The sequence below is a fragment of the Rhinatrema bivittatum genome, chromosome 3 (assembly GCF_901001135.1).
Source record: "Rhinatrema bivittatum chromosome 3, aRhiBiv1.1, whole genome shotgun sequence".
NCBI lineage: Eukaryota > Metazoa > Chordata > Amphibia > Gymnophiona > Rhinatrematidae > Rhinatrema > Rhinatrema bivittatum.
This window is the reverse complement of record NC_042617.1, coordinates 331,524,979-331,545,631: the sequence shown is the minus strand read 5'-3', so window position 1 is coordinate 331,545,631 and position 20,653 is coordinate 331,524,979. Positions and strand designations below refer to the sequence as shown.

The following is a 20,653-nucleotide window of genomic DNA, read 5'->3' as shown; positions in this document are numbered from 1 at the left end:
CTTTCTTGGCTGTGATATGGTTAATTGCAAGAAAGTAAGAATTAGAGTGAATACCTTGGGTGAAGGAAACCTTTTTCAGCTGGGTAAAAACATTAAGTCACGTACACAGTTGCTACTAAGAATTAGACTACGACGTACTGCAAGACTCTCAGATTTTAAAAAATGCCTCTCTCCTGATATCGGTAGCCTTTGACTTTAGTTTTGCTGGTCTGTAAAAAGGAGGCAAGCATTTTGAAAGTTTGGGTTAGGAAAATAAAAGGTTTATTGCAGTTTGGCATAATTTGCAGTTAAAACTCACATACTGCACCGTTGTTCTGCGCATGCCTGGCTGCTTCGTTTTAAGGGAGGAAACCTGAAATGCTTTGCATCTACTTCTGCCCTAATGTTATACTTGCTTTGGGAATAAAATTGTAATTTTTTTTTCAGTATATGTTTGGTTATTGCAGAATAAAACAAGATTCTAAATCTCTGGATGTGTTTTATTTTTATGTATTTATTTATTTATTTATTTTTACAGCAGCATGTATGACCAGGAAACAAGAAGCCAGTGGCTGCTGCTGTTTGTTGTCTTGATATCGGCTCCAAAAAGGAACCATCCTGAGTGCTGCACGCAATTTTATCTATACAGTCACTGATTTTTAATAAGGAAACGGAGCAGGTCTGAATCCTGATGCACACAGTCAAGTTCTCACCGTGAACCTTGCCAGCCTCCAGAGAGCAGCAATAAAAAAAAAGGGGGGGGAACACAGAAAGCTCTCTGGACTAAGGCATAAATCCAGAAAAGGTTTGTAAACGGAATTTTACACACGTTACAACATTACTGAACAAGCCAGACATTAGAACAGGGCAAAACGGCAGTCTAGTGCCCAAGTGCTGGAAAATCTGCCGGCACCAGGCAATTTACGATCACAAAGCACCCACAGCGTACAAGAGCTCAAAGATCGGACGCCTTGACGTCTGCGCGCCCATTTGCAAAGGCACACGCCTGCATCTAACTCATAGCCCCATGGACGCCTCAAACGCTACTCACCTGCATACAGCTGACTTGAGGTGGGGGATTTGATGTTTTTACCCCTAGGCCTTTCAAATGCATACACAGATATGGATTAACAGATTGCAATCTGCTACAAGCATACACACAAAACCTCAACTGGTCAACTTCAGAAAGGCTGACCTGACTGCATGGGCCAATCGGTCTTCTCTCTGCCATCATCTACTACCGACCAGGAATAGCACACGAGATACCAGCATTGCACTAATGGAACCGTATGGAGCACGTTTTGTTTTGTTTTACTGACCCGACAGGCATCAAACTGCACTAGCCTAAGGGGGGAGGGGCGGGCATCGAAAGCGCGGGCAGGTGTGCGCGTAGAACCTCGCGGCCAGTGACAAAACGCACGCGGGGCTTTTCGCGGTAGGTGTGAGTGCGCGCTATTTTCACCCGCACCGCAGCTGGCAACGTTCCAGGCGGCACTGCGCATATTGCGCACCGGCGGGAGACGAGCAAAGGATCGACCACCACCGCGTCCCTAGGCGGACATCACTGTTATTGAATGGGATCTGGGGCTGAAGTTAGCAGGGTCCGCTTTGGGCTGAGGCTCCCGAAAGTACATCCCAAGGAAACGAAATCGCTCAACTCTCCTGCAAATGCAGCGTGGGCACGCGGAGTGACCCACGCACCACGGGGTCATTTTCAAAAGGAGTTAGGCGGGTAAAAGCGGCAATGTCCCAACGCCCATTTGCCTGCTTCAAACCCAGTATTAAGCGTGCAAACCCTTACGAACATTCAGTCCCAAAGCAACAAATTCGAGAGGGAGAGGGAGTGGCGGGGCCCTTCACAAGTCCCTGAAAGGCAATGGGTAGCAGTGACCGGGAGAGGCTCCGGGCCACCCACCCCACAGATTTCAGCTCCCGCTTACTTTCCGTGCAGCCCCTGCAGTCTCTCCGGTACAAGGGGTGGCGCTGCGATGGCCCCAGGCCACTCGGGCTTTGCACCCACCCGCCGGTCTCGCTCCTGCACGGGAGGGGGGGGGGGGGGGAGTCCGGGCTCAGCGCTGTCCCCCGGCCGCTCTCTACTTTCCTGGGACCCAAAGAAAAGCCGATCGGACCTGGGCGGGATCCAGTGCCTCCCCTTACCTCGGTTACCCAGGAGAGGGTGACGCGTCCGGAACACCCGTACCCAGCTCCGCTCCCTCAGCAGCCGCCGCCGCGACCAAAACAGAGGGGGGGAAGGACGCGCGCCCCCGGCGGTCCAGGGCACGCGCTTCTCCACCCGCCCAGGCGGGGTGGGGCCGGGGGGAGGCGGTGCCAGGAAGCGAAAGAACCACGCCCTCGCCCCATCCCGGCTCGCGAGGGATCGGGGAGGGCGGAGGTCCCGAGAACGGGAAGTGGCGCGATTCTGAAGCGCGTTAAGGCAACGCCCGAGGGCTGGGGGGAAGAGGAGCGCGGATCTGAAGCGCGTTAAGGCAACGCTCGCGGTCTGCTTCCGACGTGCTGGAAGCTCCTCGCCCTCTTCTTTCCTTCTAGGGCTGCTGATTCCCACGTCTGTGCCAAGCGGCGGCCGAGGCAGGGGGAGTTTGATCCCGGGCTTCCCACTTATAGTGAAAAATAGTTTGAGCGATTTATTTTAACAAATTTCGTAATCGCTTAAATATAAAAAAAAATTATAGAATAAAATAAACATAAAAAGAAATGCAGACGATTCCAACACTGTAATAATGCAGATTGCAAACGTTAAATACTTCCTTTAGCGTTTCGTTCAAGGAGAAACCTGCAGTCTGAGAACACTTTTGTCTTCAGTGGAACAGCAGGTGGCAGCCCGACAGTGGACTTGGATTGACCGGCGTAATAATCTCCATTCATTTATTTTATATCGATTGCAGTTTATAAATACACAATATCAGGTAAAAAGTAAACAAAGACCATTTAACAGAAACAAATACATAAATGAAACATCAGGCCCAGTCAATCGTGTCATAAAACAAACATCAATGTCTTCTTTTATGAATCCTCTCTCCAGAAAGGCAGAGAGCATGGTGACTACAATAAAACAGCCACAATCCTAAGAATTTAAGATTTGCAATGGGTGCAAAGTACAACTAGGGCAGTTCACCTTACTGCCCAACATGCACAAAATAGGGAGTGAGAGAAAGAGAGAGAGAGAGACTCTCTACAAGGCCCTCACACAGGCCGATATAGTAAAAGTCGCGGGAGAGCGGGTAAGCGCCCGCTCTCCTGTGTGTGCGATTTAGTATTCAAATGAGGGCCCGCGGTAAAAAGAGGCGCTTACTGAATAAGGGGTAAAACTTACTGAATAAGGGGTAAAACTAGCTCGTCAAAAACGTGCGTCCAAACACGGGTTAACAGTGTGCTCCACTGGAGCGCACTGTACTGTATCGGCCTGACAGTAGGGATGTATGTATATCTTTATAGGATGGCCACCTAATAGGTCGAGGTGAGGTGTTGGTATAGGGGCCAGTTTCGCATGTAGAGTGAGATGTACGGACAGCACAGTACACCTTGGTGAGGAGAGTCTCAAAAAGATGAAATTTCTACTATGTTCTCTCACCCTAGCTTGATGCTTCAGAGCCAGGCATCTGGCTCTGAAGCATCATTTCTAACCTTTTCTAACCTTTTGTCCCCACTCTCCGTTTATAATTGATAATCCTTGGCTGGGGTCCACCCAGACTGCTGCCAGCCTCTGAAACCCCAGCATGTGCCCGCTATCACTCTGACCACTAGGTGTCGCGGTTGTGTGATGGCTGAGACTCCCTCCTTGGGGGTGGGAGCCTGTGATTGCTGCCTCTGTAGCATCCCCCAGCCCCTGCTGGAAGTATATATATATATATATGTGTGTGTGTATTTGTTTTCTATTTCAAAATGTAATGAATATTCAAGCTTTTTGAAATATCTGCCTGGATCATGAATCAGGATTAATCTTTTCTGTTATGGCTGCCAAAATCAAGGTTCCTAGCATAAAAACATAAACCGCTGCCTTCTTCTGAGTGAAATCTTTCTTTTTTTTTTTCCAAGTGAAGGGATAAAAGCCCCTGGAAATTAGGGTTGCAAATGGGCTCTAGATTTTTAGCACAGGTTGATCCAGTCCTGGTTTTACTCCTTTGCATGCAGGTACTTATAGTCTTGCTTTCCTTAGGGAATGCAATAGGGAAATCAGAACAAGTCCCAGCATGCAATGGGGTAAAACCAGGATTGGATCCACCTGTCCTGAAAATCTGGAGCTGGCTGGCAACACTACTGGAAATGCTTGTTAAAATGCAGGTAGGCTTTAACATTACACAAACAATACTTACTTTAGTGTTTCGTTCAAGGAGAAACCTGCAGACTGAGAACACTTTTGTCTTCAGTTCAATATATTTATAAATGATCTGGAAAGAAATACGACGAGTGAGATAATCAAATTTGCAGATGACACAAAATTGTGCAGAGTAGTTAAATCACAAGCAGATTGTGATAAATTGCAGGAAGACCTTGTGAGACTGGAAAATTGGGCATCCAAATGGCAGATGAAATTTAATGTGGATAAGTGCAAGGTGATGCATATAGGGAAAAATAACCCATGCTATAATTACACGATGTTGGGTTCCATATTAGGTGCTACAACCCAAGAAAGAGATCTAGGTGTCATAGTGGATAACACATTGAAATCGTCGGTTCAGTGTGCTGCGGCAGTCAAAAAAGCAAACAGAATGTTGGGAATTATTAGAAAAGGAATGATGAATAAAACGGAAAATGTCATAATGCCTCTGTATCGCTCCATGGTGAGACCGCACCTTGAATACTGTGTACAATTCTGGTCGCCGCATCTCAAAAAAGATATAATTGCGATGGAGAAGGTACAGAGAAGGGCTACCAAAATGATAAGGGGAATGGAACAACTCCCCTATGAGGAAAGACTAAAGAGGTTAGGACTTTTCAGCTTGGAGAAGAGACGACTGAGGGGGGATATGATAGAGGTGTTTAAAATCATGAGAGGTCTAGAACGGGTAGATGTGAATCGGTTATTTACTCTTTCGGATAGTAGAAGGACTAGGGGACACTCCATGAAGTTAGCATGGGGCACATTTAAAACTAATCGGAGAAAATTCTTTTTTACTCAACGCACAATTAAACTCTGGAATTTGTTGCCAGAGAATGTGGTTCGTGCAGTTAGTATAGCTGTGTTTAAAAAAGGATTGGATAAGTTCTTGGAGGAGAAGTCCATTACCTGCTATTAAGTTCACTTAGAGAATAGCCACTGCCATTAGCAATGGTTACATGGAATAGACTTAGTTTTTGGGTACTTGCCAGGTTCTTATGGTCTGGATTGGCCACTGTTGGAAACAGGATGCTGGGCTTGATGGACCCTTGGTCTGACCCAGTATGGCATTTTCTTATGTTCTTATGTTCTTAATACTGAAGAACAGGCAACTGTTTTGCCACGAAACTGTATTGCATCTGTTTTCTGCTACACCGGTGATTTGCAGCCTGAAGGGACTGGCGGTTCTCCTTCATTAATAAAAGCAAGGTTTACTTGACATCAGATTTACCGCATGGAGAATCCTCGGCAGGAAGATCTGCTGAGGCCAGAGTTTAGGGGAGACAGGCCGGGGATGCCTCTCCCTCAGCGAGAAGGCTGAGTCTGTTTCCTGCACAATGCTTTAATGCTGCGCTTCTCTGATCCTCACAGGAAACAGAATCCAAGAACAACATGCGGCTTTAATCTTGCACTGAAAGAGCCGGATGGTAAATTTGTAGGGGAATGATACTTAGGTATGAAGAGCGAACCGATCCAAAATGGGCTAAAAACACCCCCTGTGATAGCTGGGTGGAGGGGTTGTGTTGATTATTACTAAAAATTTAATTGGGTATTTTACACTTTAGCCTGCTTTTTGGGTACTCAGAAGAGAAGCCATTGAATTTTAAGGCGTGATTTGGTTTCTTTTCCTGCTGTGTGTCTCGCGGCCTCTCGTCCAGTGCTGTGGCCTTTTACAAAGAAAAACCTCTTGATATGGCTGGAACCAGTGACTCGATGGCCACTGCTGGGTACTGATGTGCGGAGGACCTGGTTTCATTTTCTGGGTCAGGCCCCCCCCGTTCTCTGGGCTGGCCAGGGATGGAGATGGTGCAGAACTAGTGCTCACAACCTCTATGGAGGGAAGGGAGTCTCCGCCATCAATTGGTAATGACAGCTTCTGGCCGACTTAGGGTCCACATTGGCCGGGTTCCAGAGGGAGCTGCGGTTTGTGGCTCCCTGTCCCAAGAATAGAGCTCTACAGCCCCGAAAGTTTTACTTCGGTTCATTTTGTATAGCAGGGGTGGAGAGGTGGGTTTTTTTTCAGTTCAGTTTCCTTGCCGAACCAAAACAAAAGCAAAACATTAAATCCCCCCCCCCCCCAAAAAAAAGAAATATATATATATAATGGGCCTCCCACAGCCCTCAAGCATCCTCCCACCCTGCCAAAATTTAACCCAGGGCCTGGACAGCCCAGGACCTCCTTGGGCCCCTTCTGTCACAAAACTAATCCAGCCCTGATTCCAGGCCTAGCTAGGGCCTTCCTGGACCCCCCCTCCCTTGCACTTAAAATCTACCAGGGCTAGGGAGCTCCCACCCCCAGCCCTCACTTATCCCTAATGGCACCATTCACCTGGAGGCTGGCGCTGGAGTGATGTCACGCTGGTGCCTGCCTCTGGTGTGTTCGGGGCTATTTTGCTGTATGGCCACGTGTTTGAAATTGGCCCGTGGGCTGGATTACTTTTGTGGCGGGAATGGGGGCTGAAGGGATTCAGGGAGGCCCAGCCTGGAAGGCCCAGGCCCTGGGTTAAACTGTGACAGGGCAGGAGGCCTGCGAAGACCTTTCTGGTACTGCTCTGCGGGGGAGGCGGGCCTTCATTTTAGGGCAACAGTAACAGTACAGCCCTGTAACACCACCGTCTGTGACGGCATCAGGAGCGGCGGGGCACTGGTGTTACCATCTTCCAAGCGGGTTTGGTGGCATGACTACTCCTGCAACTCCTCCGGTCTTCCGTTTCTTCAGCCCCACTTGCATCGTGTGAACTAGAGAAAATATGCAAGCCAAAGGGGAGTCCGACAAGACGAAAGAGCTGACCACAGCTATTACTTCTTGCTCTCATGCCCTGCTCAACCGAGCCTCTCCTTCATCAAATGATGGAAAATGAGGGACTTCTATGTTGCTCACTCCTGAACCCGTATGGATGCTACGAGGAGTAGGACCTTTCTCGAGTTCTGCAAGAAGTCTTAATGAAACTGCTCATTCTTTTTTACCAAATGCAATCAACTGCGGGGACAATATATCACAAAACGTCTTGCAGTATTAAGCTTCTGATAGAAATGCAATAATTATGTATAAATATATTCGGTTAGAAATAGAGTGCAAGATGAAGGGATATTTATGTCTAACTCAATAGCTCTCTCTTTAAATAAAATAGATATTTTAAAGATAAATTTTGAGATATTGCACTTAGTCCTTGGATTCCAATTAAAGTTTTGCTGACTCTGGCTCCGTCTTTGTCCCTAACCAGCTGCGTGTTTAAGTAGCACAAATGCTTGAGGTATATAAATATTTGCCCTGTGTCGTGAGTACTGGTTATGCACGGTCCTACGTATGGCGCGCTCCGTGAACATGAAGGATCGGGACAGATGGACACATGCATGAGCCTAAAAATATATATTTATTGTACAATATGAATTAATGCTTAGAGCTAATATTTTGAGCAATTTATTAAGTTTGACATATTGTCCATGTATTTCCAAACCTTTGGCTTGGTTTTTTTATTCTGAATGTCTGCCCTTGTATGTCCACTGCCTGTTTAATTTTCTATATCAGAAAATTACCCCAGAGGAAGCAGAAACTTGAAATGGGACTGGAGAGCTCTGTCCTGCCTTATATATGAATCCCTGCACCTATGCCCCCTCCGCTCTGTCTTGATTAAAGGACTCATGCTTGTGTCCACCTGTGCCGATCATTCATGTTCACGGCGCGTGCCATCCGTAGGACCGTGCATAACCAGTACTCACGACACAGGGCAAATATTTATACACCTCAAGCATTTGTGCTACTTAAACACGTAGCTGGTTAGGGAGAAGGACGGAGCTAGAGTCAGCAAAACTTTAATTAGAGTCTGCAAACAGCATGGAACAAAGAGAAGAAAATTGCATATTTTTTCAATGCTGATTTTGTGTGAAAATTCCCCTTTCTGCATCATTCATAATCCTTTCTGTGGCTGCTATTTTGGTCCCTGCCCTTAAATGCCTTAAACCTCACGGGAAAAACTGAGTGCATTTCCAATGACATCTCAAAGCCACCCAGATGCCGGCTTTTTCTTCCTTTACTCCCACCTTGGCAAGGCCCGTGACATCGCTGTGTCCCCAGTGAGGCCAGGTCGCAGGGTGTTAACTCTCCCCTTTGTACCTGTAGCCCCCAGACCGAGGTCCTATGGACGAGGCCATGGGCCGCACATACAATACCCGGGGCTCAGTGGTGCATGAATTTTCAGTATTTCTAACAGGTGCCAGTAACCAAAGTGGAGGCAAAGCCGGTGATCCAGCACAACTGTACTGCTGATCTGGAGTAAGCACGACATATGGCAGTTTGTGCAAATAGCTTCCAAATGATATCCTCAAACAGGTCGCATTGGTAAATGTTGGAATTGCTGCTTCTTTGATCCTTTAACTCAAGCATCAGGCTCCCTTCCTTATTTTGAGTTAGAATCATAAAGCCGCCCTGGGTTACTGGACATGGGAGGGATGTCTTCCCAGTTTAGACTCCCAGGTCAGTTACCTTGAATCCTTTTCTTGGATATTCACTTGTCTTCTCCCTTCCTTACTCTGATGCACCGGATGGGCACAGGTCCTGGGGAACGGCAGATAGACGAGAGCCCGAGGCACCTTTAACTCATGACGCCGCCAGTTCACGAAGGACACTGGATAAGCATCTCGCCTCCTCCAAAATTCTGCCAAATAGGCACTGGCCCTCCTGGGCTATGGGGACACGATGGGAACATAAAACGAATATTCAAACAAAAAGAAAAAGGAAGGGCGGAAATCTTCCTTTCAAATGAAATCCCAAGTGGGGTTAAAACCTTCTCCAACCTCAGAGGCAAAACAATTGGACGTCTCTTACATCTAAAAAAAAAAAAATCCTTGTCCCACTGACTGGGGCCTAGGAGTTTTTAGGGAGAAAGAAAGGTGAACACTCCAACTTTCAACCATAAAATCCACAGCTCCTACAGGGGGGTCTCTGTCTTATAGAAACACGGGAAATGACTGTTGCGGCACCCTCAGATAAGGTACGTTTCTCTCTCCTTCTCTGGCCGTATGGCCTTTCTACCAGGCCACACCTTCACAGGGATCCCAATGAAGCCCTAGATTCAGGTTCCCAGTGTCAGTGAAGATCCTGTGTGCCTCCCAGTCCTAAAGAGGCAGACATACCCTGTGTAGAGCCCTGCTGGGTCTCTACTAAGAGGATTAGATCATCAGTACAGGTAGAGGTCAGGCATGCTCTTAGGTGTAACCGGTCCCCCATGTGGGCTGCTGTATTGGCAATTTTCTGAGTCTATAAAAACTAGAAACACCATCTTAGGGTGTGGATTTGTATCTTGAGCTTTTCAGGAAGCAGGTTGTGTTTGCTTCTGCTCTTGAATTTTTTTCCTTTCATTTTGGGGAAAGAAGAACCCTTACCTTGGGGTAGATATCCAAACACTACTTAGCCGGATAAATCAGATTTATCCAGCTGTTGCTGAATATCCGGCAGAATAAGGGACTTTGCTGTCTAAATAGCCGTATAGTCAGTGGGCAGGCAGTGAGTGAAACTGGGTGGTGCTACCCATCTGGTTAACTTAGCCGGATAAGTAGCGATATTGAGCCTTATCTGGTTAAGTTAACTTGGTAAGTTAGGTGTGGCCCATAGCAGGTCTAAAGTTAGCCAGATAAGCTTATCTGGCTAACTTTAATATTTATTTGGGCATACTCAGTGTGTAAGTTAGCCAGATATATTTTAATATTGGCCCCCAACATGTCTAAAGGTCTGGATGCAGAAAGACTGGATAAGGTGTTCTTCTCCCCTCTTGTTAAGAAATATTATTTTCTAAGCTTCCTTCTTTCATGGATTTTCTGAGTTCTCTACCTGCCAGAGTCAGTTCACCCATCCAGGGTTTTGGCAGAGAACAGGGCAATCAACCAGTTATCCGGGAAGAAAGAGAGAAGACTTGAGATGTAAAGGAGAAGAGATGCACCCCACCAGCGGAGACCCACTACAAATATCTCCCAAATAGTCAGGAGAAGGAGTTAGATGAGTTACCCCACAGGTGCCTCAAGGACTGAAAAAGAAACCAGAGGAGCATGAGACCTGAATACCAAGACATCTAATCAGAGGAGCTATAAATGGGTAATTGAAATTGATCCATCACCTCATTGGAGTACCCACCCCAATGAGGAACCTTCTAAACTGCTCCTAGGATGGGAGGAGATCTGGCTGCTGTTGCGACAGTCGCTGCCCGACGTCTCCACCCCACCCACCTTACCTCTTTGGTCACTCCCTCTTTGCTTGTTGGATGTTTGGCTGCTGCGGCGTCATCTTGCCACCCTCCTCCGGCGTCCCCGGACCGGCAAGACGCTGCACTCTGCCATGTTTCCCAGAAGCCTAAGGGTGCGCGAGCGGTGCGGCCCCGACTCAAGTACCAGCAGTGGCACGAACCTCAGGGGAGTCCCCCTGAGATGACGTCATCTGCACTGGATATTTAAGGTCTCTGAATTCGCTAACTAATCGAGTTAGCAAGGAAAGGAAGGGAAAGGAATGGAAAGGAAAGGTTTTCTTACGCTCCTAGCTACTCTGCCTCCTCGGACTTACCAGGGGTACCCGCTCCTCGGGGGCCTCGTTTCTCTTTTGCCTTTCAGGTCGCAGTCTGGAACCGGTACTCGCTCCTCGAGGGCCCATGTTCTCAGACCTGCTTCTGAATACTACTTCTGCCAAGAAGTCATCGCTGCCTACAACACCAGTGAGTTACCATCTTTCTCTACAGCTCAGTTATCCAGGATCACTGTTCCAGTATCTGAGGGACTACAGCCCAGCCGGGCGCTTCCAGCTCACTACTGCCACCTCTGGTGGTTCAATATACTGTTTAATAAAAGAACTAGTGTGTGTCTGTCTCCAAACTCTGAGCCTGACCGGTGGTCCCTCTCGGGATCATCCCTAGGGGGCATGGTCATCTGCCACCAGTCCAAAGATCCACCCACAACTATCCCAAACAATAGCAGCTGCGAATGAACATTGAGTAAGAGACTGCAGAATCACAGATTTAACCCAGTAATGTTTGTGTTTTGGACTGTATGAAGACTGGACTTGTAAACAGAACTATTTCCAACCTTAAATCCACCTATCAGTAAAGTTATATTGGAACCATATTCTTGAGGCCAGCATGATATTTTGTTATTACTTGCAACAGAGTCTAATGGGTATGGGATGTGTGAGCTCTTAGTTCTGCAGCGTACTTGACCCAGCCTCGAGGGCAAATCTCCAAGGCCTATACCAGCAGCAGGCGAACAGACTTGATAATGGGCCAGCCTGGAGCTTCACCTATACCAGCCGCCTCCCCCTTGGGCCTGTGTGGAGAGCAGGACTTATGCGGGGCCGTGGGAGAGAGGTCATGGCTAGAGGTCAGGCGGCAGGCACTCATGGTCAGGTCCAAACGAGAGGTCGAGATGCAGGCTAGAGGTCAAGATCCAGGCAGCAGGCACTCGTAGTCAGTGCCAGGGAAGAGGTCAGGTCCAGAGCAGCAAGCAGAGGGAGACGTGGACGCACAGGAAACACCGAGGATGGGAACAAGGAAGACAGGCTGGACTGGAAGACAAGGCAAGGCTGGAAGGTGAGGCAAGGCTGGAAGATGGAACAAGGAACAGGGACGCTGGCAATAAGCACTGCAGGGCATGCAGGAGCCCCATTGCTGCTGGGGCGAAGGCTAGCAGTCTGAGGAGCCCTTATATGTGGAGGCTGCGTGATACCATCAGGAGCTGCCGTGGGGACTTTCCCGTCGCGGGCCCTTTACAGATCAGCCGTTGGGCACGCGCGCACCTAAGGAAGCTGGGGGTCATGGCGGTGTCCTCCCGCATTGGGGGCAGCACGTTGCAGCAGCGGGGGGGGGGGGGGGGGGGGGGGGTAAGTGAGGCAGCTCACGCTAGTTGCCCGTCATAACATAGAGATTGTGAAAGTACAACACCCGAGCCTAGGAGAGTGTTCTCACTCCCACCGTCTCACAGGGGCCTCCCGGAAAACTGTGGGCTAGCGGACCGTAGGGGGGAGTGAAGGTGGTTTAAGACCCAGGATTATCTGTGCTCCCTTGGACTCCCAAAGAGGATTTCGGCCCAGGGGGTTACAGCCACTTGATTCAGTGCGAAGGGAAACCAGAGCACTTTCCCCTAAAAGCATAAGTAATAAATACAGTGCGGAGTTCCAGCAGCCATATCAGTGCGGGAGAAGACTGTACAGGTCGTGCTGCCTTTTATCGGGCCAACAGCAGAATTGTCTTACGTTTTCATGAGCTCCTATAAAGCAGCGTACGTATACAATTCACGGGCTGCTCACTGGGTTAATGGTTTTGATATGATGAAGCGAGAGGGGGAAATGCATGCTTACTGCCGTGCTGTCTTGATTTTTTTTTTCTTTTGCACAATTGCCGAATTCTCAATTCCCAGAAGCAAAGCACAATTCTACCAACCAAGGCTGAGTATCGGGCAGAAGGGAAGGACAAAGAGGACTGTGCTCCCCCCCACACAAGGATCCAGCTCTACCGGTGCCGTTTTTTCATGCTTGTAAAATCATCAAAAGCAGGATTTCCAAAGTCACTCCCAGCCTGACAGGTCGGTCGGTCGGTCGCATCACAACCGATTGCTGTTTCTCTCTGCCTCCAAAACAACAAATGCAACTTCCCTGCCCCTTGCACAGAGAGGAAAGGGGAAAAAAAAGTTATCAGTTCTGTTTTTAAACCCATGAGTTTAATTTTCATTTTAGTTAGAATTCTGCTCACTCCTGCTTTCAAGTGATGGTGCTGAAATCCCTAAAGGTTCTTAGTAATATGAAACGTGGGTGATAGCATGGCCTGCAGAATTTTTCATGCGTTCAACCTGTAGGTTTTTGTCGGATGCACAGATAAATGCAGGATATCACAGGCCCCTGCGCTCCAGTGTTGTGAATGCAAGGGCGAGTAAATGCTGTGAAATGAAGCTCCGGTTTCTTCCAAATATTTTTAGTGGATGATTGGAGCGCAACATCTGCCGTAGCAAATGTTCCGGAGAAGCATAGAATAAGATGGCAGATGAAAAGCTGCTCACCCCTCCTACGTGATATCCACCTTGAAGTTTGCTCCCCCCCCCAAGCATCTCTCGTGCTTGTCCAAGGCGTTGTTGCATTTCAATAGTGTTTCTGCCCCATCCCCTCTACTGGGAGATTCTTCCATGCAGGCACCTCTTCCCCACTCTCTGCCCAACATGCTCTCCCTCCCTCCCCTCCATCCAGCCGCATCCTTATTTCTCATTCACCTTACTCCCACTCACTCTCGATCCAGCAATCCTCCTCCCATTCCCCCAATCCTCCCTCTCTCTCTCTCTCCCTCCCTCCCTGTTATTGTTTGGAGACTGTGGCTGCTGACCACACCCACGGGGGGGGGGGGGGGGAAGTCACGTGAGGGGCCACAGGTCAGGCTCAGCTTAGGACACACAATACAGATAGATATTTTATTAACATTATTGAGGAGCCACCAGAGGTGGCAGTAGTGAGCAGAGATGAAGCCTGGCTGGGCTTGTAGTCCCTCAGGGCTCTGGAACAGTGATCCCACAATGGCTGTGCTGTAGTGAAGAGAAACTGAGATAGTGAGTACAATGAAGTATATGCAGGGTTCTAGAATAGAGCCTCGTTGGTTGAGTACTCACACAGCGGTTTCTCTCGGTAGGGAACACAGGAGCTGAAGTAAAGGCAGGCCCTCGAGGAGCGAGTACCTGGGCCCAGGGAACAGCTCTGAGAGAAGTAGATAGTAACTCACAGATGGTGTAGGCAGCGGTATCTTCCAGGCAGAAGTGAAGTCCAGGCAGCGAGTCTGGGAACATGGGCCCTCGAGGAGCAAGTACCGGTTCCAGACAGCGACCTGAAAGAGAAGAGAGAGGCCCCCGCTGAACGGGTACCCCAAATAGAGTAAAGTCCAATAATGGAGAGGCAGAGTAGCTAGGTACGGAGAGCGAATCCCATCTGTAAGGAGTTCACCAGTATGAATACCTGTTGCTAACTCGATTAGCTAGCAGTAGTGTAGGCCTTTTGTATCCTGGATGCGTGACGTCATCACAGGGGGATGCCCCTGAGGTTTGCGCCAAAGAAAGTATTTGAAGCAGGGCCGCATGCTGTCCAGCGCCCTAAGGCAGCTGGACAGCATGGCGGGAGGCAGCGCCCAAGCCGGACTGGGGATGCCGGCAACCGTGGGAGGAGTTGCCAGAGAGGTAAGGAGGGCGGAGTGGAGACGGGCAACGACAGTCGTAACACCCCCACCCCACCCCTGCCTAGCAGCATCCCTCTCTCTTATCCACCCTCGGTGCAGCTCCAGTACCCCCCTCTCTTTCTGCTCCTGCACATTTCCCTCTCCTATTCTTGTTCCACAGCATCTCTGACATCCTCTGCCCAGCATTCCCCCTCTCTTTCCCCTGCTCCTGCCCAGGATCATCTATGCTTTCTCCTCACTTACCCAGCAGCATCCTTTCCTCTCCCACTCATCATCTGTCCAGCAGCTCACTCTTCACCCACCCTCTGCCCAGCACAGCTTCTTGCTTTCTCTTTAGAAACAGAGAAATGTGACAGCAGAAAATGAGCATATGATCTATTTAGTCTGCCTGTGACCAGAAAATGACCATATGACCAACGGCTCAGCTGTACAGTCTCTACCATTCATTCAGAGAGCCCCTGTACTTGGCCCATACTTTTTTTTGAACTCAGATATTAGCCTGGTCTCTACTTCCAGAGGGAAGCTGTTCCATGCATCCACCACCCTTTCTATATAGAAATCTTTCTTTCGATCAGTGGTCCCCAACCCTGTCCCGGGGGCCCACCAGCCAGTTGGGTTTTTCAGGATATCCACAATTAATATGCATGAGAGAAAATGTGCATGTTATCAGGACAGGGTTGGGGATCACTGCTTAAGCTTACTCCTGAGTCTACTCCCTTTCTCCCTCATCCAATGACCCCCTCATTCCAGAGCAATGGTTCTCAACCCTGTCCTCAGGACACACCCAGCCAGTCAGGTTTTCGGGATATCCACAATGAATATATATGAGATAGATCTGCATACAATGGAGGCAGGTCATGAGAAACAAAACAGCAGAAGGTCTGTTAGAGCCAGGAAGCTGATCGAGCAAACGAGACCGGTAGACTTAGTTATCAGAGTATTTTATTGTGGAGACAAAGATTATACAGTAGAAAACATTGAAATCTCAAGTGGCCCTACTCTGTCGAGTTTCGCCTGGAAAAAGGCTGCATCAGGAGCTACAAAAAATTAAATAGAACAATTAACAATCATGAATTTCAAAACAACCGTATAATCCACTTAAAGATTCTATTTAAACAATAAATATTTTAAAAAATAAAAGCAATAAAATAGAATATATTTTTATTAAATTAGCTTATATGTTTATTACTAGACATCAATGGCACTACTTATCAAAAAGGAGACAATAATTACAATTAAAACAAATAATATATGATACAGAAAAAGTACATCAGATACGAAAGACCAAAACATGCATGCATTTTAATTATGTTTAACATAGTACAGATTTAGGCCTAGATTTTCTAAGATACCACGGCGTCATGAATCGTGCGGTACAGGGGGGGTGAAGCGGGGGGCGGGCCTGTGCCATCGTAAAAGGCAGTGCTATTGGGTGCGAAATTGGAAGCGAAAAGGCTCCTTACCTTTTCGCCGTCCACGCTGTCTTCGAGGCGTCCGCCCCGGTGTCGTCCTGACTCCTGTTCCAGTCTTGATGCCGCCCCTTTTTAGTGATTGTGGGTTTTTCTTTGCATTGCGACAAGTTTCCCTGGCAATCGTGTCTGAAATCTTTCTTGGTCTACCTTCATATCAACAGAACCCATAATTTTCCACTTCTTGATCAGAATTTGAACAATACCGATTGGTATTTTCAAATCTTTGAATACTTTATATCCTTTTCCTGATTTATAAAGTTGAACTACTTTTGCTCGCAGATCTTTTGACAGTTTTGTTTTCCCCATGCTTCAGTAACCACCAGTCAGTGCACAAGGATTTCTCAAGAGCTAAGAAACTCATTGACTATTTATAAACAAACACTAATTGTAAATCAAACAAGGCACAGGTGTGGATACCTACCCCTTCATTGCCATCTCAATCTGTGTGTGTGTGTGTCAACTTGCATGTTTGGCAGCAGTTATCCTTTAAAGGATTTGATGTTCTTCCCAGATGCTGAAGGCATACATCCCTGCACTCAGATAGGGTGTGCACTGAAATTCTTTAATGCATATTCTGCAGATGCATAATATATCATATAAGAAATCTCAGTCACTCTGCTGAAGCAGAACCCTCCCTGTCAGCACTTGGTTACTGAGGTCACTTGTATGTACCTGTAACCCATTTATCCCCCTTAGCTATGCAGCAAAATCTACTCTGTTCTCCCCAGTACTGGCATTTCCTAACATGCAACTTACTTTGGAAAGTTATCCACACCGTAGAAAAGGGTAAGATGCAGAGTCAATGACAGTCTTGGCAGAATTTGACCATTTATAGAATTGATCTGAGCCTGTATCAACTCAGGCTAGCATACTATACTCAATAAGGGTGGAATATACATATTTTAAATAAATATAGGGTTAATGACACCTGTGGGCCTCAGCAGTACTGAACGCAGACCTTAAAATGATAAGATCTCCTTATTACTGTTTGCAGGGATAATAGAAAGGTCACCACCCTTACCCCACTGATGTAAGGCTTCTTTGATAAATGTGTACAGCAACCTGAAGGCCTCAGAAAAGGGCACTCTCCCTTCTATATGCTGATTATTGCTTTAGAGGAAAGTGCTAAAACCCTGAGAACTATCAGCTAAGAATCTGGGAGATCCTGGGCGCTGTAGACAACACCCACACAGGATATCAAAGCAACTCAGTTGTCATTGTTAAGATTCCACACAAGCACTATAAACCTGAACAAAGCTGTAAGAGAAAAAAAAAACTCACAGCCCTCAGACTTCCAGAAATGGCAGGACAGACTGCTCTCTTGAGCCCTTGTTTTCAGAGATTAGGCACATAAACTCTGTATCTATCTATCTATCTATCTATATATATTTTGCTAGGTACTCTATAATTGCCATTTGCAATCAAGGCTTCTGTATTATTTGACTTATTTAATCTCTGTTCTGTCATCCTTTTGCTTAGTAATAGCTCAAATGAACTTGCTATTAAGTGCCTTGTACTGCAGTACTCAGAGTACATTGGGCAAGCTGTTGAGGTCGTCCTGTCGACAGGTGAGCCTCCTCAGGTAGTTTAATCTCTGACCAGGTCAGGGAGGGTCTGGTTTTTTACATTGGCTGAACTCCTGGGGTTGCAGCCCCCCCAAGGTAAAAGTCCAGTGTTTGCATGCTGAACCCAGCACACAGAAAAAAGTCTGAGATGGTTTACTTTTGTATAATTATTGTCAACAGTAAACCTAGAGATGACCGAGCAGTGCAAACAAGTCTGGCTTTCGGGGGGGGGGGAAATGATCACAGTTATAAGCATTAATTTAAAAAAACAAAAAAAAAACACGGAACTAGCCCCCACTCCTGCATAGGCCCAAGTTTTTCTCTGGGTTCTTCCAGCGGTAATTCTGACTGCATTCTCGCGAAGGAGCTCACAGCCTCCAATGGATCCGATTATTTCAGAATAACCACACACTGCGTTCATGACATGTATGTGCCCCTGGATGGTGTAAGAACCATGTGTTTTACAAACTATCCAATCTATACTAATTGTTGAAAGGCAGGAGGCATTTAAATGATTTTCCAGGTGACAATACTCCCAACAGATGGCCAGCCATGTATATTGCTTTTGAGCACACCGATGATCTTTTGTTTCAAATCTATGAACATATGTCTTCTGTTGAACAATTTTATGTCACTCTGCCAGCCCATCCTTATCATATCTGAAGTTAAAAAAAAAAAAAGGAAGGTTAATCTTAAATGTCAACCACACTTTCATGTTCCGATGATAAACAGGATTATTTGTAGGTAATAACCCTGCCTGCAGACATAAATTGTCTTTCAGAATGCGCAGCGACTGAGGACAGCTCACAGGTTTCACTACGGCCCTGCCCGAGCTAAAGCCAAGCCAGTTTGCTGAGATTTCCATTAAGGAAAAAAAAAGATTGCAATTCCAGGGAATAACCTCTCTTTCAGGCCGATACAGTAAAGCACGGCCGCGGTTACCCTGTTTCTAACCCACTTTGTACGCACAATTTGGACGCGTAAGGCGAACCCGCGATTCAGTACGGTCTGGTGCATGTCTATGTCCATAGACCCCTTCACTTGTTCCACTGCAAAAGTTTCTGGACTAACTCTGGCATTTGTCAGAATCAGGTCTGAAAACTTCCTTTATAAGAGTGCACGTCAGTGCGGTAGCCACCTTTCACAATGGAATAGGAGATCTCTATTTCAACACAGCCCTTAGTCACATACTTCATGAGAGGTTTTCTCCACCTGAAACCTCCATTGTGCCCTCCGGCTCCCGCTTGGGACCTTAATGTGGTCTTAGGGTGGCTCATGAAACCTCCGTTTGAGCCTCTCCACTCCTGTGAGCTCCACTATCTCACCTGGAAAGTAATTTTTCTTCTTGCTATGACATCTGCTCGTAGTTAGTGAGTTACAGGCATTAGTCTGCCTACCCATCTTACACTAAAATTCTACATGACAGGGAGTGTGGGAATTTCGTCTTGATGAATCCATCATCTTACCTACTTTCTTCCCAAGGCCCCATTCAAACCTAGGAGAAAAGGCTCTACATTCCCTAGACTGCAAACGTGCCCTAGCCTTTTATCTAGAGCGCACGTCAGCCCACAGAAAGTCCACCCGCTACCCCGCGGAGTTATAATTTGTTTCTTTCGATAACATCAAATTGGGAAATCCAGTGGGAAAACAGACCCTTTCCTCCTGGTTGGCGGACTGTATCTCCTTTTGCTACCAGCAAGCAGGCATTCCGCTACAAGACCGTGTGAAAGCACACTCTGTTAGGGCCGTGGCAACCTCTGTGGCTCACCTTCGGTCGGTGCCACTTGTTGATATTTGTAAGGCTGCGACCTGGAGCTCTCTCCATACCTTCGCAGCCCTTTATTGCTTGGATAAGGCTGACCGGCAAAATTCCGTTTTTGGCCAGTCTGTTCTACGCAACTTATTCTCAGCTTAACTACCCAACATCCTACCAACGACCCGTTCAGCGTTTTCAGGATGCCCTCCTACCCAAATTCACCCCTGTTGTTGTGCCTGTTGCACGTCTTTGGGTGCACTTAGTGCATTGCTCAGGCATCCTCAGCTCGCTACTCACCCATATGTGAGGACTACCATCCTGCTTGTCCTGTGAGAAAGCAGAGTTGCTTACCTGTAACAGGTGTTCTCACAGGACAGCAGGATATCAGTCCTCATGAAACCTGCTCGCCACCCTGTGGAGTTGGGTTTGCTTGTGATTTGTTTTATTTTTCACACATACTTTTTGCTATACATGAGACTGAAGGGGGACCCCTGCTGTATGCAGGGTTGGTGCCATGCTGGGCATGCCCAGTAGGTGCCAGTCAAAGTTCTAGAAACTTTGACAAAAGTGTTCCGTGATTTGGCTCCATCCTGATGATGTCACCCATATGTGAGGACTACCATCCTGCTTGTCCTGTGAAAAAGCAAACTACTGCCATTTCCTTTCATGTTCCAAACCGATCAGAATTATTTTTCTTCTTTGTTTTGCATGAATAGGGCCTGGAAGAAAGAGGGTAAAAATCTTTTTCTTGAGCTCAGCTTTATCATCCCTTCTTCTCTTTCCAGAGTCTCAGTGCTTGGCCTATGCTTTCTTGCATTCTGCTGCAGGCTGTCCTCAGAATTACCCCATCCAAATTCTGTCCTTCTGCTTTCACCTCGCTGCTTATTTTAGACCCTACACCCCCCCTCACCCTCCCTGGACCTGCTTTCTCCTGACTTGGCTTCCAACGTTGAGCACGCAGGTGGCTCTGCTGTTTGCATATCCAAACCCGACCTTCACCAGGCGAAGGCTGGCCCCTCGCTGCTGCACCATGGAGGCGGCAACGGCTGGCACTAATGTCAGAGTGACTCAGCCCAGCAGGGACAGCATGCAGCTCTGCATTGGGAGCCTCAGCCCCATTCCTGGAGCAATCTGTGAGCGGTGGTGGCACTAGCAAGACTGCCAGCATTTACCCAGTTGTGGTGGTAGGAAGGTGCACTGGGGCAATGAACAGCAGCAAATAGAGGTAAGGCAGGGTACTGCACATGAGCAAATTTGTCAGCATTTTGGAGGTGGGCATGTTTTCTGCTATTTGTCTCCCTATACAGAGAAGCATCTTTCTGGCTTTTACTGTCGCTTTATTCTCCTGTTTGGCCTCCTTAAGA

The 20,653-nt window shown here is 47.4% G+C and overlaps 1 protein-coding gene across 4 annotated transcripts in view; it reads right to left on the bottom strand.

Annotated features, from left to right (window-relative positions):
• BVES (blood vessel epicardial substance) overlaps positions 1-20,653 on the bottom strand; it is a 146,096-nt gene that overhangs the window by 37,694 nt on the left and 87,749 nt on the right. Inside the window, exon 6 of one of the 4 annotated variants that reach the window (XM_029595348.1) lies at positions 1,517-1,529. In XM_029595348.1, the coding sequence (XP_029451208.1) occupies positions 1,517-1,529 (13 nt within the window). The other 3 variants (XM_029595341.1, XM_029595342.1, XM_029595339.1) reach the window with 3 other exon arrangements.